The sequence below is a fragment of the Antennarius striatus genome, chromosome 11, assembly GCF_040054535.1.
Source record: "Antennarius striatus isolate MH-2024 chromosome 11, ASM4005453v1, whole genome shotgun sequence".
NCBI classification, from domain to species: Eukaryota; Metazoa; Chordata; class Actinopteri; order Lophiiformes; family Antennariidae; genus Antennarius; species Antennarius striatus.
Genome location: NC_090786.1, coordinates 17,754,613 through 17,781,431, shown reverse-complemented (window position 1 = coordinate 17,781,431; position 26,819 = coordinate 17,754,613). Strand labels below are relative to the sequence as shown.

Sequence of the window (26,819 nt, the reverse complement as noted above, 5' to 3'; positions counted from 1 at the left end):
CCCATTCCATTACAAATCCAGCTTTGGTATTTATTGCGGAAAGTAGATAAAAAAGTAACCAACCAACCAAATGTCATAGCAACTTTATTCACATTTCAAAGAAGGAGCGTGAAATAGTGCATGGGGCTTTAAAAGCAAAATGCCGCTTAATGATGGCAGTGGATGCTCACTGATTCGTGTAGCTATTAAATAAAGACAGATAGAATCAAAATCTGTCAGGCAATACAACAAAATGCATGATATGCAACACATATGCTATACTTCATTATTTCACTTCATTATGTTCCAGTATTAAGAGCAGATCTACGAGTATCACTGTTATTGTCAATAATGTTCTGATCAGAAGTAAATTACCAGGGATGTGTATGTATATGTAGTAGGAATGTTTACAACATAACATTAAAAAATATTGATAAAGAAACTCTGAAACAATAAGCATACTCCAAGGTGCTATTCTAAACCAGCTCAATTAAACAGACAATGCATGATTGGAATTTAAAGTATACTGTAAAATAATTATGTTCACGGGGATGAAAAAAATCAGAGAAAATGGAATAGCATAAAAACATCAACATTTAGACAATGAGAAATGACCTTATTGAAAACAATGACATTTGAAATTGTATCCCTTTAAAAAATGTGCCTCTTCATCAATTACATCATCCCACAACTGGAATGTCTTAGATTTAGTTTCTTCAAGGATAGTCACTAATTGGCAACAAGTTCTTCTACATCAAAAAAAAAATGAATAGAATATATTTCAAGATCATCTCTGACATGTATTACTGTATGTACAAATTTTAAATTTTAACAATATGTGGTTGATCATGTATTTTTAGTGATAGTATACCTCTTCTAAAGTCCTATAAATGTTTCTGCTGAATTTATCTGAAAGATTCCACAAATTCTAATTTTGATAATGACAACTAAAGTTTTCCTGTTGGACAGCAGGTCTTTATTACGTCACTATCAAGTAGTTATTGTCTAAGTCTGTGCACTCGGGGCTTCCTGTTTTCTGATTCCTAGGAATAAAAGTTGAATACTAGAAGAGAACTGTTTTCCATACTGTGTGTGATGTCATAAATCATGCTCGTAGGCTCCCTCTATTACATTTAAATTTTCAGAAAGGATAGATACATTTCTTAACATTTAGATGAATGTAAAAACTCCATCGCGATGTCAAACTTGTATGTCTCATTTGTGATTCTGTACAGTGAAGTCAAAACATCCCACTGTATGAAAAAGAAGAGAAAAATACAGTATGTTTATGTTGACAAGGGACTGCAGCAAATAAAATGGACCAAAGACAACATCAGTAGGTTCGGAAAGTTCAGTATATGTTTGGAGGCTTCAGAAGAAGCTCGTCTTGAGTTTGATGGTTGGTGCAGCTTGTACAGCAGGCTGAGCTAGCCTGGCAGCAGCTTTGGCTCTGCTGCTAGCCTGATTGGCTCGTACTGCCGATTCCAGACGGGTTTTAAGCTCAGGTACTGCACCAATTACCATCTTGAAGGCAGCTGGATAAAGAGGGCCAATCCGCATTAAGTTTTGAAGTGCAAAATCATGCAGTCCTTTGGAGACTTGAGGCGCAGAGGAGATGGCATTTTCATCCAAAAGGTAGGAGACAAGAGTTGGTACCAGAAGGGCCAATAACTGCACTCCTATTAGACATATAAAACAAAACAGAACAGTTCAGAGAACAATCTAGGAGAGATATTGTAAGACCACAGAGCACATATGACTGTAAGCCCATCTTAATAATCCTGGACCAGAAAAATATACCTCAGTATAAAACAAATATCTCTCTTCTTCTTTTCCTTTCGGCTTTTCCCTTCAGGGGTCGCCACAGTGAATCAATTGCCTCCATCTAGCCCTGTCCTTTGAATCCTCTTCTCTCACACCAACTACCGTCATGTCTTCCCTCATTACATCCATAAACCTCCTTTTTGGTCTCCCTCTAGGCCTCCTGCCTGGCAGTTCAAAACTCAGCATCCTTCTACCAATATATTCACTATCTCTCCTCTGGACATGTCCAAACCATCTCAGTCTGGCCTCTCTGACTTTATCTCCAAAACTTTTAACATGTGCTGTCCCTCTGATGTACTCATTCCTGATCCTATCCTTCCTGGTTACTCCCAGAGAGAACCTCAGAATCTTCATCTCTGCTACCTCCAGCTCTGTCTCCTGTCTTTTCCTCAGTGACACTGTCTCTAGACCAAACAACATCGTTGGTCTCACCACAGTTTTGTACACCTTTCCTGTCATTTTAGCTGAAACTCTTCGATCACACATCACACCTGACACTTTTCTCCACCCGTTCCATCCTGCCTGTACACGCTTCTTCACCTCTATTCCAGACTCTCCATTGCTCTGGACTGTTGACCCTAAGTACTTAAAATCCTCCATCTTCTTGATCTCTTCTCCCTGTAACCTCACTCTTCCACTTGGGTCCCTCTCATTCACACACATGTACTCTGTCTTACTGCGGCTAACCTTCATTCCTCTCCTTTCCAGGACAAACCTCCACCTCTCTAGCTTCTCCTCCACCTGTTCCCTGCTCTCACTACTGATCACAATGTCATCTGCAAACATCATAGTCCATGGAGATTCCTGTCTAACCTCGTCTGTCAGCCTGTCCATCACCATAGCAAACAAGAAGGGGCTCATCCCTGATGCAGTCCCACCTCCACCTTGAACTCCTGTCACACCTACAGCACACCTCACCACTGTCTTACAGTCCTCATACATGTCCTGCAACTCTCTAACATACTTCTCTGCCACTCCAGACTTCCTCATACAATACCACAGTTCCTCTCTGGGAACCCTGTCATAAGCTTTCTCCAGATCTACAAAAACACAATGCAGCTCCCTCTGGCCTTCTCTGTACTTCTCAATCAACATCCCCAAAGCAAATACTGCATCTGTAGTACTCTTTTTTGGCATGAAACCATACTGCTGCTCACAATTGCTCATTTCTGCCCTTAGTCTAGCTTCAACTACTCTTTCCCATAACTTCATTGTATGGCTCATCAGCTTTATTCCTCTGTAGTTGCCACAACTCTGCACATCTCCCTTGTTCTTAAAAATGGGCACCAGCACACTTCTCCTCCATTCCTCAGGCATCTTCTCACTATCTAAGATCCTGTTGAACAACCCAGTCAAAAACTCTACTGCCACCTTCCTAGACACTTCCAAACCTATACAGGTATATCATCAGGACCGACGGCCTTTCCACTATTCATCCTCTTCAATCCTCCTCACTTCATCCTGACTAATCTTTGCTACATCCTGGTCCACAACAGTCACCTCTTCTCGTCTTTGTTCTCTCTCATTTTCCACGTTCATCAACTCTTCAAAGTACTCTTTCCATCTTCCCATCACACTACTGGCACCTGTCAGTAGACTTCCATCCCTATCCTTAATCACCCTAACCTGCTGCACGTCCTTCCCATCTCTATCTCTCTGTCTTGCCAACCTGTATAGATCAGTCTCTCCCTCCTCACTGTCCAATCTAGCATACAAGTCATCATAAGCTTCTTGTTTGGCCTTTGCTACCTCTACCTTCACCTTATGCTGGATCTCCCTGTACTCCTGTCTACTCTCCTCAGTCCTCTCAGTGTCCCACTTCCTCTTAGCTAACCTCTTTCTCTGTATACACTCCTGTACCTCCTCATTCCACCACCAAGTCTCCTTATCTACTTTCCTTCCAGATGACACACCAAGTACTCTCCTACCTGTCTCCCTGATCACATTAGCTGTAGTTTTTCAGTCATCTGGGAGCACCTCCTTGCCACCCAGAGCCTGTCTCAATTCCTTCCTAAAAGTCATGCAACACTCTTCCTTTTTTAGCTTCCACCATTTCGTCTTCTGCTCTGTCTTTGCCCTCTTCATCTTCCTCACCACCAGAGTCATCCTACACACCACCGTCCTATGCTGTTTGGCTGCATTCTCGCCTGCCACTACTTTGCAGTCACTGACCTCCTTCAGGTTACACCGTCTGCACAAGATGTAGTCTACCTGTGTGCTCCTACCACCACTCTTATAGTTCACTCTGTTCCTGCCTCCTCTGGAAGAAAGTATTCACTACAGCCAGTTCCATCCTTTTTGCAAATTCAACTACCATCTGTCCTTTTGCGTTCCTCTCCTGGATACCAAACCTGCCCATCACCTCCTCATCACCTGTGTTTCCTGCACCAACATGTCCATTGAAGTCTGCTCCAATGACAACTCTCTCACTTCTAGGCATGCTCTGCATCACTTCATCAAAGTCCGACCAGAATTTCTCCTTCTCCTCCAGCTCACATTCTACCTGTGGAGCATACCCACTAACAACATTGAACATCACACCTTCTATTTCTGGCTTCAGACTCATCACTCTGACACTCTTTTTACCTCCAGGACATTCCTAACAAACTCCTCCTTCAAGATAACTCCTACTCCATTTCTCTTCCTATCTACACCATGATAGAACAACTTGAACCCACACAGTATGTCTACCTTCCTCCTCTTCATCATGTCAACCAACTCTCTATCTGCATACTCTATCTGCAACTCTGCATATCTGAAATGTGTGAATACATACATCCAGTTTTTGAGGAATGCTCAATGCTTGATTGCTGATTAAATTAAAAATTAACATATGTGCCAGGAAACTGTAATGGAAGTGAAAATAATAAAATGTTGCTCATGTATCAAGCCTGAGTTTGAATGACCGAATGAAATTTAAGATGAACTCTGATTGAATAACTAATATCCACAGGCGCAGTGGAAGTCAAACAATGATTTTAAGTTTCATAATAAATACACTCAGAGTAACAATGATAAAATGATTAATGTATTTCATAAACTGAAAACTTTTCAGCAACCTCTGAACACCACCGTTATATAAAACACATTTGAAAATAATGTGGTTCTTGTGTTACATTCTTTGTAAATGTGCAGCACACTTTATATCCCTACTATAGGGATATAAAGTGTAGGGATATAATAGAAACTGACGCATTACTGCAAAAAGCAAACAAAGCATTCAATAATAAACAATCCATCATCATACTTCTTAGCATTTTATTGCAATCAACAGTTAAACTAACTGTGGAGTGCACCCTCATTCTTTGCGGTCATTGCGTTCCAGGAATCCGTGATCGAGATCGCAATCTATTTATTTTATTATTTACGTCAGCGGTCCCCAACCTTTTTTTGCGCCACTGACTGGTTTCATCTAAGATAATATTTTCACAAACCGGTCTTCATTTGCTTGATAATCGTTAATAACGCCATGACAGCTGTAGTCTAATAATAAATCATCCAGAGTGTTTAATGTAAAATGCAGACATCAACAGACAATAAACAACCTTTTTTTCATAATAATCAACATCTCAAACGAAATAATTGTAAGAAATAATTATATTAAAAACTCCATTCAGGTGACTGCACTGATTAGGTTTATTTTGAAATATAGTGACTGTCAGTGCCCCCTCCTTGAGTCGTCACCTTATCGTGGTGGAGGGGTTTGTGTGTCCCAATGATCCTAGGAGTTAAGTTGTCTGGGGCTTTGTGCCCCTGGCAGGGTCACCCATGACAAACAGGTCCTAGGTGAGGGACCAGACAAAGGACGACTCACAGACCCCTCATGTTGAAAAAAAACAATGGACCACGTTTTCCCTTGCCCGGACACGGGCCACCGGGGCCCCCCTCTGGAGCCAGGCATGGAGGTGGGGTTCGAAGGCGAACGCCTGGTGGCCGGGCCTGCACCCATGGGGCCAGGTCGCGCACAGCCCGAAATGACAACGTGGGTCCCCCTTCCCATGGGCTCACCACCTGTGGGAGGGACCATAGGGGTCGGGTGCATTGTGAGCTGGGCGGTGGCCGAAGGCGGGGACCTTGGCGAGCCGATCCCCGGCTACAGAAGCTGGCTCTTGGGATGTGGAATGTCACCTCCCTGGCAGGGAAAGGAGCCCGAGCTGGTGTGTGAGGTGGAGAAGTTCCAACTAGATATAGTCGGTCTCACCTCCACACACAGCTTGGGCTCTGGTACCGGTCCTCTCGGAGGGGTTGGACTCTCTTCCACTCTGGAGTTGCCCATGGTGAGAGTCGCAGAGCAGGTGTGGGTATACTTATAGCCCCCCGGCTTGGCGCCTGTACATTGGGGTTCACCCCGGTGGACGAGAGGGTAGCCTCCCTCCGCCTTCGGGTGGGGGGACGGGTCCTGACTGTTGTTTGTGCTTATGCACCAAACAACAGTTCAGAGTACCCACACTTTTTGGAGTCCTTGGAGGGGGTGCTGAAGAGCGCTCCCACTGGGGACTCCATCGTTCTGCTGGGGGACTTCAATGCTCATGTGGGCAATGACAGTAAGGACTAGAAGGGTGTGATTGGGAGGAACGGCCCCCCCGATCAGAACCCAAGTGGTGTTCAGTTATTGGACTTCTGTGCTTGTCACGGATTGTCCATAACAAACACCATGTTCAGACATAAGGGTGTCCTTATGTGCACTTGGCACCAGGACACCCTAGGCCGCAGTTCTTATGATCGACTTTGTGATCGTGTCATCGGACTTGCGGCCGCATGTCTTGGACACTCGGGTGAAGAGAGGCGCGGAGCTGTCAACCAATTACCACCTGGTGGTGTGTTGGCTCTAATGGTGGGGGAAGATGCCGGTCCGACCTGGCAGACCCAAACGTATTGTGAGGGTCTGCTAGGAACGCCGGACTGAGTCCCCTGTCAGAAGGAGTTTCAACTCCCACCTCCGACAGAACTTCCCCCACGTCCAGGGGGAGGCGGGGGACATCTAGTCTGAGTGGACCATGTTCCGCGCCTCCATTGTCAAGGGGGCCGACCACAGCTGTGGCCATAAGGTGGTCGGTGCCTGTCGTGGCGGCAACCCCAGAACCCGCTGGTGGACATCGGCGGTAAGGGATGCCGTTAAGCTGAAGAAGGAGTCCTATCAGGCCTTTTTGGCCTGTGGGACTCCTGAGGCAGCTGATAGGTACCGGCTGGCCAAGTGGAATGCAGCTTTGCTGGTTGCTGAGGCAAAAACGGGCGTGGGAGGAGTTTGATGAGGCCTTGGAGGAAGACTTCCAGACGGCTTCAAGGAAATTCTGGTCCACCATCAGACGTCTCAGGAGGGGGAAGCAGTGCAGCATCAACACTGTGTATAGTGGTGATGGGGCGCTGCTGACCTCAACTCGGGACATTGTGACTCGGTGGGGAGAATACTTCGAAGACCTCCTCAATTCCAGCGACACGCCTTCCCATGCGGAAGCAGAGTCTGGGTTCTCTGAGACGGGCTCTCCTATCTCTGGGGTTGAGGTTACCGAGGTGGTTAAAAAGCTCCTCGGTGGCAGGGCCCCGGGGATGGTTGAGATCCGCCCGGAGTTCCTAAAGACTCTGGATGTTGTAGGGCTGTCCTGGTTGACACGCCTCTGCAGCATCGCGTGGACGTCGGGGACAGTGCCTTTGGATTGGCAGACTGGGGTGGTGGTCCCCCTTTTTAAGAAGGGGGACCAGAGGGTGTGTTCCAAATACAGGGCGATAACACTCCTCAGCCTCCCTGGCAAGGTCTATTCAGAGGTTCTGGAGAGGAGGGTCCGTCAGGAAGTCAAATCTTGGATTCCGGAGGAGCAGTGTGGTTTTCGTCCTGGCCGTGGAACAGTGGACCAGCTCTACACCCTCCGCAGAGTCCTTAAGGGGGTATGGGAGTTCGCCCAACCAGTCTACATGTGATTTGTGGACTTGGAGAAGGCGTTCGACCGTGTTCCTCGGGGGGTTCTGTGGGAGGTGCTTCGGGAGTATGGGGTACTGAACCCCTTGATAAGGGCTGTTTGGTCACTGTATGACCGATGTCAGAATTTGGTCCGCATTGCCGGCAGTAAGACCAGATTTGTTTCCAGTGAGGGTTGGACTCCGTCAAGGCTGCCATTTGTCACCGATTCTGTTCGTAACTTTTATGGACAGAATTTCTAGCTGCAGCCAAGGCGTTGAGGGTGTCCGGTTTGGTGGCCTCAGTATTGCATCTCTGCTTTTTGCAGATGACGTGGTGCTGTTGGCTTCATCAAGCTGTGATCTCCAACTCTCACTGGAGCGGTTCGCAGCCGAGTGTGAAGCTGTTGGGATGAGAATCAGCACCTCCAAATCTGAGACCATGGTCCTCAGTCGGAAAAGGGTGGAGTGCCCTCTCCAGGTTGGGGATGAGATCCTGCCCCAAGTGGAGGAGTTCAAGTATCTCGGGGTCTCGTTCACGAATGAGGGTACAATGGAACGGGAGATTGACAGGTGGACTGCGGTGCAGCGTCTGCAGTGATGCTCTGTATCGGTCCGTCGTGGTGAAGAAGGAGCTGAGCCGAAAGGCAAAGCTCTCGATTTACCGGTTGATCTACGTACCTGCCTTCACCTATGGTCACGAGCTGTATGTTGTGACCGAAAGAACGAGATCCCGGATACAAGCGGCCGAAACAAGTTTCCTCCACTGAGTGTCTGGGCTCTCCCTTAGAGATAGGGTGAGAAGTTCGGTCATCCGGGAGGGACTCAGAGTCGAGCCGTTGCTCCTCCGCATCGAGAGGAGCCAGATGAGGTGGCTTGGGCATCTGGTTGGGATGCCTCCTGGACGCCTCCCTGGTGAGGTGTTCCGGGCACGTCCCAGGACACGCTGGGGAGACTATGTCTCCCAGCTGGCCTGGGAACGCCTTGGGATTCTCCCGGAGGAGCTGGACGAAGTGGCTAGGGACAGGGAAGTCTAGGCTTCCCTGCTTAAGCTGCTACCCCCGCGACCAGACCCCGGATAAGCGGAAGTGGATGGATGGACGGACAATCAGTGCATTCAATGGAGGAGAAATACTGATCACTTCCAATAAAAGGGTAAACAAGTCAATCAAATAATAATAATTACAATAATGAGAATTAGTGGTTGGGGACCGATGATCTAGGGGTAACGGGAGACAATTGCACCTGAAGTGTGTTCTGGACGTCCCGTCTACTCCGCAGTTTGGTTTTCTTTATAGTCACTGCAGAAAATCCTGCTCCACAAACACAGTAGGTTGGAAATGGGAGCAGGGTTTTCGTTACTTTTTGGGCGATCTCAGGATAATCTGCCTTGACTTTAATCTAGAACTCTGGCACGGTTGTGGGCGCTTAATTTAGGGGTAGTGGCTGATAGACTGTCAAAACCTGTCAAGGTGGGTCACTCCGCACAGACGTCATTTTTCAAAATAAAACATCTTTCAGACTCCAAAATAAATTAAACGTAAGTAATTTAATAATTTTTTCTTTCTGTGTGGCCCAGTACCAAAAGACCCACAGACGGGACCGGTCTGCTGCCCGGGGATTGGGGACCAATGATTTACGGTACTTTAAACATTTATGAACCCTCCCCATACTGATAATGACCACTGTCTACCTGTATTACCTTTTCCCACACTATTGTCAACTGTTTAAAGCACTTTTTTGCCTCACGAAAGTCCGAGACTAATGGAACGATGGACTAATGGAATGCCGTCAGCCAATAGAATACGCGTACGGGATCACGTGACTGCCTACTAAAAACCCGCGATGAGGTGGAGTCGCAATCGTTGATGCGCGAATGCGCACTGTACTCCAGTGCAGAGAGTCCATGTTCAGCATTTCATGTTTTCCTGCTCTGATCTATGAGGCCAAGCTTCCAGAGGCACTGAGCTGAACACTTTAGTAGGAGACCTGCTTTAATGGATTTAAGCACTTCAATGAAACATGTATGTCAATTTAGCGCTCCATTCAGCAGAGGCATCCTTACGGTTCTGCTCTTCGCCCATGCTGACCAGGTTCTCCAGAACCCTGATTCCCTCCTGCACAGCCTGCAGCTCAGCGGTGGTCCCTGGACGACTGCGCTCCACCGCCTTCAACTTCTCCACCATCGGTGGAGCCAGGGCGTGGATGTAAGGAGTAGACAGGGCACGGCTAGAGTGTTGAAACACCGACAACAGCAGCTGGTAGCAACGTGCCTGAACCTGTGACACAAAGAATCCACTTTACTAGTAAATGTAATGTAGATGTAAATGTAATCAACTTTATTAGTACCAGTGAAAAGTGTTAGTCCACTCTAGCACACACTGGTGGCAGCTATTTCATAGCTGCCACTTTATAAACAACTTATAAAGGGGATGGCGCCTTGCTCAAGGGCGCCTTGGCAGTGCTCGGGAGGTGAACTGACACCTACCACTGTCAGTTCACACTCTGAAATTTTTGTCCGACATGGGTCTTGAACTGACGATTATCCCTAGCCCAAGGATTAGTGGACTATGCTACTGCCGCCCCAACTTTATTATTAATGTATCAGGAAATTCTAATACAATCATTGGTTCTAACATTGTCCAGATTGAGAAGGCCCGTGCTTACCCAAGGGTCACTGGAGTTGAGGGCATTTCGGAAGCGGTCCATGCAGCCCTTCTGCAGAACAGTTACTCCAACAAGCTCATTGCTTGCAGACAGCAGGAAGAGTGTGATTGCTGTCAGCATACTGACCTCATCTATGTCCTGCCTGGACTCATCTACAGAAGTAAATCAGGCATGCATACATCAATAAATGATGCCACTCGCCCCCAGAGTCAGACCTGAGCATGTGTGTATGTGCATTTGCTCACCAGGCTGTGAGTAGTCAAGCACAGATGCCAAGCTGCTCCTAACCAGGCCAGTCCACTGTGTCTGCATACTGTCCATCCGGACCAATGGGGAGGTCAGGATGGTCTTGATGCCCTGCAGGGCAGCTGACACGGGCACGGGCACCGAGTGGTCAGCAGTCTTAACTGCAGTCTCCCTCACCACTCCTGTGATGAGGAAGAGTACCGTTGGAAGGATGGTCATGGTTCCTGTACAGGTGAAAAGTAACAGAGAAAAGGGGCAACCATTTCATCGTGAGTACCACTGCAGCAACTGTACTGACTGTAAAGATTTGTATTGATGCATGTGTGTGTGGTCTGTCTGCAGCCTCACCAGCAGGAGAGCAGAGTGAGGGAAGTTCTACCAGAATGGAAACCGTGTTGGCCACCAGGCGAGCACTCTCTTCGGGTAGCTTCTGAGGCCTGAAGGGAACATGGCTGGGCGACTCTTTCACACGCGTGTTGAGCTGTGGTAAGTGACGCACCAGGATGAACACCAGCAGCTCCATGGCTGCAAACACCAGAGACTTCCCAGGGATAAGCTCTCCTGTATCACCCCCTTCCCCTAGGATGGGCTGGGACTCTTCCTTGTCTTCTTCCTCTTTGACTGAACAAAATGACAGTGACCTAAATCACTCAACAAGACACATAATTGAAGGAACTTAACAAAGCACATAAAACTTCATCGGAACATTCTTCTGTAGTTTTATGTTCGGCAGGATGTGTTCCTGACCCCTGCTGGTTCTCTGTCGCTGCAGATGGTCCTGTGCAGCCCTGATGACCTCCTGTACAACAGCAGTGACCCAGAGCTGTACGGCCGGAGGATCTCGAGTTAGCAGCAGTCTGTGGAGCACATTCAGGAGCTCCACTGCCAACAGCTACACCGGAAATGACAGACAGCAACACCTCTGTGAAACGTCAGGCAAGCATGACGCATTACTACATACATACATGTACTGTAGCACTAATGCCTGAAATGTTAAATCCAAAAGGGAAACACTCTTTTGTTTTATTAGCATAGTTAAGTTATAAGTTTGCTTACTTTTTGTAAGAGTTACATTTCACCTGCAATAAAAATATCATCAAATAAATAACTCACAATGAATTCTGAAGTACAAATAATTCAAGTACAACTTTCTTTTGCTAAATGGTGGACAGGAAGCTTCATGAATATATGAAATACCCTTAACAAGTGACTGACTCTCACAGAGAAACGCATCACAATGTCTGTGACAGGAAATGCAAAGACAGCGTGGAAGCAGCAGAAAGATATTTTTAAGGAGCCGGCTAACATGTGTCCCACTTCAAATTCTGCTCCAAATATGGACCAGAATCACTGTGATGTTTGTGAATATGCAATATGAACCCTACATCTTTCGAAAGACTTGGTATCCAATTAAGCACTGTGTAGAGGTCAGAAGTTTGATGCAGCACTGGTTATAATTGTCTCATGAAGGTCTTAACATACATTTTTCATATTTTAAGTCTCCTCCTTTGATCATTCGGGTTTATCACTGCAGATCCTCTTAAATATGATCTACATATCTGAACAGGCAAAATATTTACACCGGATGCCGTTCTTGATGCCACGGATATTTAAATTTAAACTGAATGTGTGAATGAAATTGTAATTCTAGACTACTAACAGAAATCTTCGTCAAAGCCCTGCATTTCTTTTACCTGGTCATGTGCGATGTGGGTCTTAGCACATGGAGATTCTAGGAGTGTGAACAAGGCCTGCAGGCAGGACATCACATGTTCTAGGGGCTCCTCCGGCCGCGGGAAGCAAAGGAACTCTATGCTGACACCTGAGAGGCAAAACATGGAAATGCACTTATTCTGTCGTTCTCTCCACCGCCACTCTTTCACTAGAGGCAGACAAGATGTGGATCTGGCTATGAAAATGTGCCCAACTGATTATGCCATTATTTTCTGAACAATGCATGTCGAACAGACTCAAAGTACATCAGTACAGATTGTCCTATATAGATGTTTATGAGAAACAAAAACAATTTAAACATTATACACTGCCCAGCCAAAAAAAAAGTCACTGTTTGGATTTCAATAACCAAATTGCAGTGTTATGATCAGGGGTTGCTTTGGTTGGTCAAGTCTAGGCTCAGCAATATTATTCAGCAAAAACATTTAGTCAGCTGAGTATCTGTATGTACTGAATTTCCAGGCAATCCCATAAATGGATTTTTTCTCCCGGATGGCACGATCATATTCCAGGACAACAATGCCAAAATTTATCGGTATGTAATTGTGAAAGAGTGGTCCAGGGAGCGTGAGGAAACACTTTGACACATCAATTGGCCCCAACAGTCCTGAGCTTAACCTCATTCAAAGTCTATGGGATGTGCTGGAGAAAACCTTGCAGAGTGGTTTGACTCCTATCGTCGATACAAGAACTCGGCTAAAAATTAATGCAATTCTGGACAGAAATAAATGCTATGATGTTGTACGAGGTTGTCAAAACAATGCCGCGGCAAAAGCACACTGCAATCAAAGCATTGCAGAAAATTACACTAAATCAAGTCTATTATGTTATAGTCTTTGTTTTCAGGATGTTCTTAACCTAAATTTTGTCTTTTTTGTCTTTAATATTGCTGTGAGTGAGTCGTTGTGAGCTTTGAAGACATCTTTACCATGTTGTCAGCAACATTAACATCACTATTTACCCAACATTAGGTGCATCCTGTCTTCCACAGATTCCTCAAAAGTCTTTGAGGGGAAGGAGGCTCCTGAAGGCAGGGCGGGAACCTTGGATGGCACTGAGGGGAGCTCATCTTTCTCCTCACCAGCTCCAAATCCAGTGCTGCTCAGCCACAGGGCCACAGCATGCAGGACGGGGGCCCAAGAACTACGGTAGTGGAGCCTTGCTGTGTCGATAGTCTCTGGTGTATAAAACGCTCCGCCTGAAGAAAGACACACATTTTGATTTTACTTAGAAATATGCACCACATTAATCTACAATTACAGATTTTTAAATAGATGTTCCTAAATTCTATCTTTATGAAAGTCCGCTAAAAGACTTACTTTATCCCCACTGGTAAACAAATGAAGAATTAGAATTGAAAGTCAGCTCAAATGATCAGAAGTGCTGTTCCACAGCAAATGAGACATCTTTCATAGTTTTACCAAAAACTGTCCAAATCCTTTTAACTAACAACAAGAAAAAATGCGTCTTGTACCTTCAGGAGGCAGCTGACTGGAGAACTCAGCAGGCAGAGTGAGCAGAGCGTAGTCTTGCAGCATAGCTAGCCAGAGGCGGCTAAGCGATGGCAGCTCCGGCTGCACTAAAGTGATGAGGCTGTCAGGTGGAAGCACGTCAGAGCCCAGATCCTCCTCATCCTCGTCATCATCTGCACTTCGAACTGGTTTGGCTGGCTTGGACTCGGCCTCTCTCTTGATCTTCATTGCCACCACGTACACCTGAGACAGACAGCCGGTGTGTGCAGTCAAGTTCATCGTGTGCATTATGTGCAAACTGTTGTGATTAGGGGTCTGTCTCACCTCAGCCCACGCCTTAAGCACGGCCAGTTTCTCCATCGTCGTGGCACTCTCACTGTACAGCTGACTGGAGGAGCCTTTCCCAGTCTGCACCTTGTCCAGCGATGACACAAGCAGGTTGTGGACCCGCCGCAGGTCATTCAGGTCACTGACTACACCACTACCAATCCATGTGCTACACACCTGAAGCCACACAGTGAGGTTAAGATAATAAAAGGAATGAAGAATCATTAATAGCCAACATCCACTGCCTCTGAAAGCGTTTAAGAAAAATATTACATGAGACAGCTCAAGGTTGATTAGCTATGTCATTAAGGAGGAGGGTGGGGTCAAAGGCACGAACAGAATGTTACTATTACAAATGTGATGCATGTGTGAGATCATTTGCTAGTGAAGGGAAGTGTTTTTAGTGTCAAACAGCCAAGGACAGGAGACTCAGAAATGCTATGTTAATGCTAAATGTTTAGTGTGATTCCTTGATGCCAGTTTGATTATTAAAACTAAGCAAAAAGCTTTTTTATTTCGGTACTGTTTAATTTACCACACTGAAAATGCAAGAGATTATCAGATTTGTTTTGTCGTTCTAAGTCAATCACTCTGCTGACAAAGACAAGAAAAAGCTGCTGGCTTTAAAAATCTCAGTAGGTAAAAACCCTGAGTCAGACACGCAGGAGGAATGTCAGAGAAAAAGTCAATTTTTAGAAACACTCCTCACAGGCATGTCTGTCATTCTTTACATCTTTAAATGAAGTCTAAGGGCACCGAGGCAGAAAAGTTGACACTACACTCTGAGATGTTTCACTGTGTATTGAACACAATACAATTACTGTAATACTATTGTAAAAGCCTCTAGCTTCATCAAAATACACCAAACACAGAAGAGTATACCCGCACCTTTGAGTGCTACTGTGTTGGGAAGGTTTTTGTGTTAGCATGATTGTTCCCGTGCAAACAGAACTGACTGTTATATCTTCCTAGTATCACTACAGTTCACACCTCAAACAGGGCTAAACGTTTCTCCCAACACTGATGAACAACGAGTCTTACCTGGCATGCCTTCGCTGTTATATCAGACGGTGTATCGGGAGAAAACGCGGGTCTGAGGGCAGCGCCGACCTACATACAAAAATGATGGTACAAAATCCACTTCAATTTGTTTTGTGTTAAATGTCCTTATCAGTTTTTATTATATCAACATTGTGTTGTTTCTGTTTCATCACATTTTTGTTGACGGTTTTATTATATCCGCATCTGTCATTTGATGCCATCACTGCTATTGTTTAATCAGATCTCATCTTTGTCTTGTTTTGTCATGGAATAAAAAATGTTTATGAAATGAACATGTTCACGGTGGGACGGGAGCGAAATGGTTTTTGACTCACATTGGCCTGGTATTGTTCGAGAATGACGTGCCCTGGGAACTCAGGCTCGGGAACTGATGCAAACTTTTTAATGATGTCCTCCAGGGCCTGCAGGCCGGCCATCCTCAGCTGGTTGCTGTGGTCTGTGGCTGCCATGAAAGCCATGCGGATGAGGTCAGATAAATGGAGCACCAACAGATCTCCTGGATGGAGAAAGATGGAAGGATAAGAAAGGGCTGTGGTGAAATACAAGCACAAAAAAATTATAATGGAAAGAATTTGTTAATGAACTCCTGTTCAATCACATTTTGAAAGGTTCTTTGTGCTTTATGTGATTCACAAGGAACTGCATATCAACAGCAATGTTGAGGATTTTATTCTCTTTTTTAGTTCAGTGCACTTTTTATGACTAAACATTTTCAGCTCCCATTTCAGCCACTGCTTGTTGCATGAAAGCAAACCCAAGAACATTGATTGGAATTTTTCAGCAACCACAACAGTCTAGATTATTTGTTGGTAAAAAATCTGTGTAAGCAACAAGAATTTAGAAAATCACTTTGAGGCACGGAGAAGGGTGCCCAGGTGGCAGAAATCAATAACAAATCCTTCTCTGAGCTACCCTGCTGTAAGATAAATGTACCTTTTGGGTTCTTGACCTTTGCTGAGCGGGCAGCTGCCAGGTCAAAGTGCGCTTTGTCATTCTCACACAGCAGGATGATGCGGCACAAACAGTCTGCAGCAAATACTCGTGTCACCCAGCGAGGCGCTACAGACGGCTTGGACTTGTCGTCTTCGCCCAGGCCTGTGAACATGGTGTCATCATCCATCTCGTCTTTTTTCTCAGAGTCTTCGTCATCCTTTTCCACTTCAAATACAACAGCTCCTCCAACGTCTGAAAGAGGAGACGGACACAGTCATGATATGAAAAAGCGTAGACTTATGCCCATCAAGCTGACTTTGTTTTTTATACGTGACTTAGTTACAGAAAACGGTTCAGGGTTATATTAGGTAGATTTACCTGTAGTTGCTGCCAGGACATCCTTGCAGAGTTTCAACCAATGAGAAAGCTTTTCTACAGCAAGTGACGACAGCATGTGGCCCAGTGTGTCATGAATATCTGAACAGAGCTTCCTGTCAGTCTCTCTATCTAACATGCCAAACAGAACGCCCTCCAGACCCGTCTCTGTGATGTTCAGATCTAAAGCAGTAACAAAGAAAAGAGTGCGCCAGGAGTAAAAGTTCATGTTGGTTTGAGTTGTATTAAATAAACTGAATGCTCACAGCATATTCACAATTTGCACTCACTGATTGTAGTGTCTTTGCCATCTCCTGCTTTCTTTGCCAGGCTCATGGCGTACGCACAGACCTCCGCAGCCTCTCTCTGAGCAAGCTGTCTCAGGCAGGCCACAGCCGCACGGCGCAGCAATAGGTGAGAGCTGCACAGGTGAACCTGCATGCCAGAGGATGGCAACAAATCAACGTTGAGACTTTGACAAATCATATCTACCATACAAAGTGTCTTAAAGGTTCATGTCTTACACAGAGACAGGGGACCAGGCTGGACAGATTGACATGGCGTGGAGCAAACATATGCAGTTGCTGCAAGCATGAGATGGCAGCTGCCTGCACAAGGGAGTCAGAGTGGTCCTGCATTATGGCGCAGCCAACCAGACAGGACGAGCGGATAGTGGAGATAGTAGCTCCATTTCCTAAAATAGACAATAATCAATTAGAAAGAGAGAAAAACAAACATGATTACAGTTAAAAGATAACACACTACAACTACAAGGCGTCTTCAGAGGCCTGTGGTGAGATCAGATTGCTCTGCCACCTGCTGGTCAAGAAAAGGCACATTACATTTATACAGGTTGGAAAATAAATGAGAGGAATGTTTGTGGTTTGTTTACCCTGTAGTTCTGGGCCCACAGTGGTGATGAGGGCTCCCAGACAGCGGCCCAAACACTGGTGCACCTCTGTGTGAGACGGGGGCACAGTGAGGAGCAGTGTGAGGACCAGGGACAGCGTCGGCTCCACGTAGCCTCTGTACATGGGACCACTAGAATCCACAATCAAAGCCAAAGAGTGCAGAGCCCATGTCTGATTAAAAAAAAAGATTGATTAAATGCATTAGTAATGCATAGCAAACACAATGAGGCAAACAAAAATAATCAAACACAACAGAAAAAACATTTCATTAAAAACTACCAAACTAATATTCAGCTCTCCTCCTCTCATTCACCATGAGTGAATTTTAAAATCAGTTCCTCCTGAGGGATGAATGCACTGTACCTGGACCTCATGAGATGAGCCGTCCTGAGCCAGAGCCAATAGGATGCTGACACTAGTCTTTAAGTGCTGTCCTGAGCCAATTCCTCCAACGTATCGATGCAGACAGCCCAGAGCCAGGGAATGGCCTGTCCTTGATACTACATCACGAGCCGATTTCAGCCTGGAAATAACAGAAAGACAAATATGGATCCTGTGATTAAAGTCAATAGATCATGTGGAAATCAAAGATTGAAATATTATCTTAATGACAGTGTCTATGTGCAGACCAAGGCTTGTTTGATTGTCACACGACAAACAACAGGATGAAGAAAACATAAAGACAAAAATTGATGAACAAGTATGAAATAGTTCAGATCCTCCGCCACGGGCACATTAAAGACAATTAAAGGTTCTTTGTCCCCATTAACTGTAATTTTGTTAATTGCAAATTTAAGAAAAAGTTAAAAATAAACATTTAAAACTCCCCTAATTACAAAAACGCACCTCCCCAATTAATGGGAGATCTTTGTGTGAATTTTGTGAAAAAATAAACATGTCTTGAATATGCTTCAGAAATGAAATGTGACTGACAGAAAAAAAATTGAAATCCAAAAAAATAAAGGTACAGATGATAAAGATGTAAATGCCTTACTTGTCAAAGCTGGTTTGGGCCATTCTAGCGATGAAGGTAGCTTCTCCCACCACCTGAGCCATCCTGCCCAGCGCCTCTCCAGCAGCGCAACGGAGGATGGGATTGGGATTGTCTAACGCTCCCATCACCAGGGCCAAGGCAGATTTTCGAACTTCCTCAGGCCCCAGAGTGCTCTTGTTCTCTGCCAAACCCTTCAGTCAGACAGGAAAGAAAACAACTTATGACTGAATACCATAATATTCTTTCCTTGAGAGGACAACATTCATGTAAACTATCTCACCTTAAGGGCACTAAGCACTGCAGTAAAGATGTTCAGTTGGACCGCCTGCTGTCGAACTCCTTTAGCCTGCTTTATACACTCTGCAAAGTGGTCTAGCATCTGCAGCCTGACTCACATTCAAAGTGAACAAAATATTAACGTAATTCAACTGTTAGAACCACTTTTTAAAAGTTCCTACAGTATCGACTAAACATCTCACCTGTGTTTGAAGGATACATGGGGGAAAACCACACCGAACAGAGCCACGGAAGCGTCAATCACTGACACGCCCAAAGGGAGTGGCCCTGGGATGGCCTCGCCACTGGGAACACGCAGGTAGATGGACGAGGGATCGTGTTCCAGAGCTCCGCTGCCAGACGCGCTGTTGGGCTGCAGCTGTTTAAGAGATATCAGACAATACCAGCTGCCATTCACAGCATTTCTGAGAACGTAAGCAAATCACAAACAAATCATATTTGGAATCGGTCATGTAAGCGCTGACAATTCTCACCTGATCTTCTATGGACTTGTGGTCAGTCTCCTGAAGCCAAGAACCCATAAGCACACTATCGTCATAGTGACAGAGAGAGCGTAGCAACGAGGTGGTAGTGTTGGCCGAGTTGTCAGTCAGAGTGAACTCGGCCACCAGTTCCCTCAGAAGTGCATTGAAGATGCCTTTAAAAGAAGATCGCTGCTTTCAAAAACCATTCAACAAAACATTTTCCATCTTCTGGAGAAAACACAAACAGAAGTGATTGTCTTACCTTCATAGGTTTTTGGAGGCAGCAGAGCCAGGATGTCGTACAACCTCAGCCGCACCATCGCTGCACTTGCTTTCAGGTGAGCACCGTGGACCTTGATGATGGCAGGGACACTGAAAAAAACATCACAATTATGATATGAGATGTTATTCTGCAGTGTTCCCTCTAAGCTGCGTGCCTGCGCAATTGTGCACTGCTCGCACAGTCACAAAGCACAAGAAATTCTATGCTGCGCATAAAATAAAATTTGATATAAATGTATTGTGATATCCCGTGTGTTGTTGCTGTTGTGTGTTGCTGCCCTGAGTTGTTCTGCGCGTGTGTGAGTTGTGTATGAGTTCGCGAGAGTTGGAGGGAGTGTGATTATAAAAAGTGAACGCTGAGCGGGAGTTGAGAGGAGTTCTGGATTGTTGCTTGTTAAGGCTGGACGCCGAAGTGAAGCCCACCAAAGGAAGTCAGTGGTTCTCATCATTGCCCCCATTACACAACACTGGGGGTGTCACAGTATTACCGTATTGGCCCGAATATAAGATGGTGTTTTTTGCATTGAAATAAGACTGAAAAAGTGGGGCTCGTCTTACATTCGGGGTCTAGACATTATACCCATTCAGAACGCTAGATGGCGCCAGATATCTTTAAAGCGAATGCTGAACTGAACTCCCCAGGCTAAAGTGAACCCCTGTCTTGAAGGAGAAAAAGAAAAATAGCGGTAGTACAAAGAAGAAAAATAAAAAATAGAGGCAAGAAAGAGAAGAAAATAAGAGAACAGATAACAGAAAATGGAGAAACGTAGCAACAATCTGGAGAAAGGTGGGTCGAAGACAAGGTTTCGAACAAGTGTGATACTGTTGTGTGGCCAGTGTGCTGATCTGATGTTGCTCACAGTGGTCCTCAGTACACTCAGGAAGCTGGTGTGTTTGCCCAGACACATGAAAAATTATAGGGGACATTTGTTCACATGTGAATTAATATAGAAATACATAACAGCATGATACTCACTGAGACATCATGGTCATGGCACATTCAATGGGACTCATGAGTCTGCGGATCACGTCTTCTGTTAGAAGCTCTGGACAGTGGGCCACGAAGCTACGCATGGCTGCAGGGCAAAGGAAAGTAGCCGCGGCTCAGAACGGTGCTGCATCACAGAGCATGTCCTCTACAAGGAGGAGCGTTTCTTTACCACACAGCGCTCCTGCTCGGCCCTCCAGGGTGACCTGCCAGGTGAAGGAGTCTCCTCTGGCCTTCTCTGCCTCCAGCTCCTTCTGGGAACGAGGAAACACATTCCTCCAAAGCAGCAGCATTTTGGGAAGGTGATAGCGCACGAGGGAGGGTCCTGAACACAAAGGCAGTGTAGCGGTTATGTGCTGAATGAGTGAGAGGGAGACAGTGTGGTCATCAAATCAAATCCAAGACAGACGAGAGATGTCTGGGAAGCTCACCCAGAGTCATGAGGGCGCCCAGCAGCAGCCATCCAGCCTGAGTACGCTGCAAGGACAGTCGACTATTTTGAGCTGCTGTACGCAGGAGGTCTTCAGCTATACTGACCACCAGCTACAAGACAACAAAAACAGTTTCATCTTAAAATCAATACAGGGCGATCTAACAGGCTGGTGCAGGAGGGTGAAACCTGAGTTCGGGTTACACAACAGAAGGACAAAGACTATATTTTCTGAATACACACCTTGCCCTTAGAGTGGGGGATGCCCAGCGGACACTGGTGTACCCCACCTAGCAGAGCAGCCATGGCAAAGCTGTAGCCGCTCACAGCCTCAGGTGAAGTCTTCAGGTTGTTGATTCTCTCTGCACAGCGGTCCAGCAGCGGGGTCAGCTGATACGGAAGCGCTACTGCAACACAGCGCAAGCACCATGCAGCTGCCAGACGAGCTGCCATGCTGGGGTGCAGCAGAACCGACGTCACCGTTTCAAGGAGGCCTGGAGTCATGAAACACGACAAACTCTCTCAGACTCCAACAGGAGACCACGAGCACCTGTCTATGGGGGTTTAGAGCACTGGAAAAAATGCCCCATTCAGTATTTCATATCTCACCTACAGACGGCTCCTGGATGAGGGGGGAGGCTGTGGCGCTCAAGCTCTGAACTAAACTGCCCAGCTCCTTTAAGGCACACACCATGACATGCTGACTGGCAGAAACATCGGACGCCCCCACCTTGTTCTCTCCACTGATGTCATTCACTACCGCCTCTGAAAGAGATGAATACAGCAAAGAGAAGAGAGAATGATATTTAACAAGGAAACCAATCCTTACAAATACGATGCTAATGATTCAGAGTGAAGCACTGATGGATCAGGTGACCTGTAGGAAAACCTCTTCGATTTAAGAGTTTTCTCAAAAGTAAGAAATCTTGTCATATTTAGTTTAAAGTCAATTATAATCCTGACGTTAACGTGACACACGTTATCATTTAATTGGCAGGCCACATTAGTCCATGTAAATGCTATCACACATCTTTAGTCGCACACTAGAATGGCACAAAATACTGAAGAATATAGTTGCTGCTACACACCATAAACAGAGCTCTGAGGATTGTACAAGTTATACATGCATCAATGGATAAATGCTGTAAGAAGAAAATCACTGCAGGAAACAGTGAATTAAATGATGTGCTGAGAAGTTTAGCTGATGGTTTGGTTTGTCAACTTTCAACTTAGATCCTTAGAGCTCAACAGAAAGTACTAAGAGGATAGATCTCAAAATTCATTCAGGAGACTGAAGGACTTCCAAACAACTCGTGAGGTAGACAAACAGCTGTAGTGCACACGTATACAAGGAGATCCCACTTCCACTTTGACTCCACAAAATCTATTCAAAGATGCTTCTAACCAGAAGAAGTCACATAGACCCAGTTGGCAAGAAAATCACAAGCAGCAACGACAGTAAAAAACCCTGGATCAAGTTTTAGGAAACACCAACATTCACTGTAAGGTTCAAATTCTGTATTGTACTGCTTTTACATCAGTTTCAAAGTTGCAAAGCGAATCAGAGTAAGAATCATCCTTTGTGAATGTGACAGTGCCGATTATAAAATGATTGATGTGTTGTAGAGCAAAAAAAATGGGAATTTGGGGGAACTGAAATTGCTAAAAAAATAAATGGACAGTCGTACAAATGTACATATTATTGCCATGGTACAAAATGACTTGTTGCAAACCATATGACATTAGTGGCACATGCAGGTTTACTGCTCTTTTCAGTCAGCTGTTAGCAGCCAGAAAAGTTAAATTTCTGTTATCTGCTCCTTTGGGATTATAATGATATAAAACTGCAACATCAGAATATGAATTCACAAGCAAACACCAATGGAGATTATGCAATCATGCAAGCAGGAGTAGTTTGAAAGCTGAGCTGACAATAGGTAGTATAACGTGACATCATATTGCTGCTTGAAGACATAAAGTAAGCAGGAGTTGGGGAAAGGTGATCTTCCAGCAAAAAGAAAGCAGAAACAGGGAAAGCAATCTGCCCACACAAAGACAGAACAGAGAAGCCACCTCTGTGAAATACAAACACAAAGCATGCAAGGCTTTTCCAAAATGAATGGAGTAAATTAAAAATGATAGTAATGGATGAGTACTTACTCTGTAATGCTCTGAATCGTGACATTTCCCCCCCATCCTCCTTACCCACAGCCCTCATTTGTTTGCTGATGGCTTGGCAGATATCTTTGCCGGCAGCAATTTGTGCTTTCTCTCCAAGCAAGCCGCCCAGGGTTGCACGGAGCATGAAGGAGACACAGCGGCGTGAATATACAGCCTCAACATGTGTCTGTGTGGCACGTGGGTGAGACACAAGGTCCAGAACGTGGGAGAGGAATGTGGCAAAGTTGCGCTCCAGCCACTGACCCCCAAGTGTAGTAACAAACACCACATACGCCTGACATAGAGGGAGAGAAGAATGTGTGTGAAGGTATTTGCAGAAAACAATGGTTCAGATTCTTGCTTTATTCCAGGAAACACCTCACCTGTGTTACTCCCACCCGCACCTCCCTGCTAACAGAGCCTCCCCCCTTCAACATCTCCCCTCCGCTCTTAAGAAAACCAGATCCACCACGCAGGAAGCCTGTGGCCAGTAGTTCCAGCACTTCCTCAAGAGTGGCCCTCTTCACATTCTGGCGCATCACTGAGGAAAAATTATATTTAGATCAAGGAAAAAAGTGGTGGTGAGGACGTGTTGCATGAAAGCAGCTGGACAAACTACACAAATCAACTCTTGAACCCACCGGCTGCTTGTTTTGGCATCAGGGCAGTGGCCATAACTGTCCCCAGTAGATTAGCCACCGCTACCCGGACGCCATAGTTAGATCCTTCCAACGCTTTAAAGCACAATGTGGCCACATTCTCCAGTTCTGTGGTCCACATGAACACCGCCTCATTCTGCAGCTCCAACAGACACTGGTGAGAAAGATGGAGGCCTGTTAGTGACATTCATTCATTCATCTTCCAACCCGCTTAATCCGCTAACGCAAGCCGTGGGGGAGCCAGTGCCTATCCCGGCAGTCTCAGGGCGTGAGGCGGGGGACACTCCGGGAACGACGCCAGTGTACCGCGGAGCCACATAGAAACAAACAATCATTCACACACACACTCACTCCTACGGTCAATTTGGAACGCCCAATCAACCTGAAGCGCATGCTTTTGGAGGTGGGAGGAAGCCGGAGAACCCGGAGAGAACCCACACAGACACGGGGAGAGAATGCGAACTCCGCACAGAGCGGGACTCGAACCGGGTCCGCCGTGTTGTGAGGCGGCAGCGCTAACCACTGCGCCACCGTGCTAGTGACATCTGCATCAGAATTGTACAGGACAAGTCTCATAGATTAAAGATATGCAGCCGATCTGATGCATATTTTCAATCTATGAGACCTGTCCAAACCAACAGGAGTTTGTCATAGAGCGTTTGGTTTATATTTATCTTCACACTCCACTTGGGAAACATAAATACATACGCAACAACTGTCAACTGCAACGCAACTAAAGAAAAAAAAAAAAAAAAGAACAAAAATTCTCTATTTAAAAATAGAAAATCTATGCAACAAATTTCAATCTGATCTACTCAATGACATAAAATCATACAGTTCTTGTATCGCTGTGAAAAAAAGCATGACATGCATTCTGAGATTTCCTGAAAGATCCAAAAAAGTGTCTCAAAGAAAACACATGAATTCCTTCTTTTCTGAAAGTTTGTTTCTAGGAAAAAAGGTTTGAAACATGTAGAATGTATTGCTGGTTCAGTGCTAGGAGGAATCTTCCACCAGGAACCATTGTAATTCATTCAGCATGCTGGGACATATTGTTTTAGATATTTTATTGTTTGGACGCCTACTAAAACAATTTTGTTTTCTTTTTCACAGCTCCATTAAACTTTTTTCTATGACCAACCTTTGCCACTGCACAACGTACGGCCATGGATCTGTCTGTGAGCAAAGAGCGGGCATTTTTGTAGATGTCTCTGTGACACGAAGCAGCAGCTCCACCAAGTCCACTCAGGACCTTCTGCAGGCTGAGAAGGATCTCTCCCCTGCCTTGGGACTGGATGAAAAAGGGAAATGTGAAGGCATCTAATTAATTTCCTGTCTGATTGCATTATGAAATCACTTTAGTTATTCACTTGTAAGATCAAATACATTCCTTTCATGAGTAAATGTACCTCTGCACTCTTCAGTGCTTTCAAGAGATTATTAATGGTGTCTGGAAATGAACTTCCCAGCATCCTGCCCATCTTCTCATAAAAGGCTCCAACACAAGCCACTGCAGCGCTGCAAGAAAACATAATGCAACATTTACATATCGTGAGAATTCAGAACCTGTGAGTGAACACACTCGTATATAACGGATCATTTAAAGAATCAACATACTGTACTATACAAATATTTTAATTCCTGTTATTTTCCTGTTCAGAACATTTACAATGTCTTTAAATGTATTACTCTAAGGTCAAAAGCTTTGATAGGTGCAGTTCAGGTGATCACAAGGACGTTTTGTGCCACATGTTTGCCCACATCTATTTTCACTGAAATTGACGAGCAGGTACATAAGAATCCTTGTTAGGGACAGTACTGATATGCTTCAATCACTGTCAGAATCCATTAATACAGGGCAGAAAAAAAGCATAATATCTGTTCATGTGCACTTAATCCTCCCATTTTAATCATGAAATGTCATATTACAGACTGACGTGTGGCTTTACTGCTAATACCCTGAAAGATGTCCTACTTTTTATGCCTGAAACACTAACAGCCTTGCTGAGCAGCTTATATCTTACAGTAAACGTTTGTGATATCAAAAAATCGGAATATAAACAGATACTTCATTCATAAACAGATGCTCAAAATAATAATGCTGTTTTAGATGGGATCTTACAGCTTTGTAGGCAAGTACGTGGACGTGTCATCTTTGCTTTTGATAATCTCATTGCATTTATCCAGAGTCTGGAATACAGTGAAGGTGTCACCGATACTGTAGAGAGTAGCGAGGTTCTTGGCGAGTAATTTTCTCGTTGGTGGTCCAGGAGCACTGCTGATCAGTCCTGTCAGCTGCTCCACCAGCTTCTTCTGCTTCTCCTTCACATCCACCTATAATTCAACACAATATAATCACAAGGGGCTTGCATGGTCATCCAATCAAAAAAAGGCTGTAAAATCCTAATTAGTCACCCTGTTTGCTGCCACAAGCACTTTATCCAAGAAGCGGAGCCATTCAAAGATGAAAACGGGCCTCTTTGCTTCAGTGATTTGGGCCAAGGCATCTTCATTAAGCAGTAAACTGTGAGCCAGCTCCATGGCGAGGACTTTTTCAGCCAGTCACACCCTCGCCTCTGGAATGATATATTCAAAGTGTGCTTGGTCAGAAGAAGGGCTCTTCTTTAATATTCATTACATGATTTAATCAGATTCCCAAGCAGAAACACCAGAGACACTTATGATCTGCGGACATCTACCGTCCAAATAAAGCCTCAATTGGGTTTAGCCAAACGGCATTATTATAATGAAAGGAAGGCAGCTGTCGTTGCTCTCCAGCCCGGGCTTATTAGAAGCCTAAAATGTAGTAAACCAAAGCTGAGTAGCACTGAGTAGCACTGAGTAGCACCGACACCCTAAGGTTTTGTGTTGACAGCTGTCTCCAACTGTTGAAAGAGCAGGTTAGCCGCCTAAGCTAGCTGATTCCAGGGGGGGAAAAACAAGCTAAACTTCGGCTAAAACACTCGAGCCTAAAATAGAAATGTAATTATCTGCTGTCTTCTTTTAAAACACTCAGCGGTTCATAGACACCCAAACAACAATTCCGTACCGAGTTATCAGATATGTGTGGTCAGTTTTGTTCATCCTACCTGAGTCGACAACCCGGGGCGAATGACGACAAGT

General features: G+C 45.1%; 1 protein-coding gene across 3 annotated transcripts; it reads right to left on the bottom strand.

The window, feature by feature from the left end:
- Positions 1-66: 66 nt before the first annotated feature.
- On the bottom strand, positions 67-26,819 carry heatr5b (HEAT repeat containing 5B). 3 transcript variants are annotated; one of them, XM_068327259.1, is made up of 36 exons: positions 26,786-26,819; positions 26,112-26,272; positions 25,819-26,030; positions 25,106-25,214; positions 24,838-24,987; positions 23,679-23,850; positions 23,421-23,578; positions 23,038-23,332; positions 21,487-21,642; positions 21,121-21,371; positions 20,879-20,990; positions 20,620-20,772; positions 20,436-20,535; positions 19,440-19,549; positions 19,187-19,350; positions 18,896-19,071; positions 18,697-18,802; positions 18,417-18,607; positions 17,786-17,945; positions 17,404-17,593; positions 17,036-17,205; positions 16,802-16,946; positions 16,515-16,694; positions 16,137-16,388; positions 15,518-15,699; positions 15,183-15,251; positions 14,139-14,318; positions 13,817-14,057; positions 13,304-13,540; positions 12,303-12,430; positions 11,356-11,500; positions 10,957-11,229; positions 10,608-10,832; positions 10,363-10,514; positions 9,761-9,974; positions 67-1,658 (listed from the first exon to the last, which is right to left on the bottom strand). In XM_068327259.1, the coding sequence occupies exons 2-36, from the start codon at positions 26,235-26,237 to the stop codon at positions 1,351-1,353; spliced, it is 6,192 nt and encodes a 2,063-aa protein (XP_068183360.1). In that variant the 5' UTR covers positions 26,238-26,272; positions 26,786-26,819; the 3' UTR covers positions 67-1,350. The 3 variants fall into 3 exon arrangements, with proteins under 3 accessions (XP_068183360.1, XP_068183363.1, XP_068183362.1); XM_068327262.1 differs by having other exon boundaries at positions 23,083-23,332; XM_068327261.1 differs by lacking the exon at positions 26,786-26,819 and adding an exon at positions 26,746-26,767.

Bases quoted from the DNA above. Each gene is read 5' to 3' on its own strand.
- heatr5b (XM_068327259.1), bottom strand. From the start codon at position 26,237: ATGGAGCTGGCTCACAGTTTACTGCTTAATGAAGATGCCTTGGCCCAA. The intron at 20,773-20,878 runs GTGAGCTTCCCA...CTTTGTGTTCAG, and splicing joins GGGCGCCCTCATGACTCTGG to GACCCTCCCTCGTGCGCTAT. The intron at 17,946-18,416 runs GTAAGGCATTTA...TGTTATTTCCAG, and splicing joins GCCCAAACCAGCTTTGACAA to GCTGAAATCGGCTCGTGATG.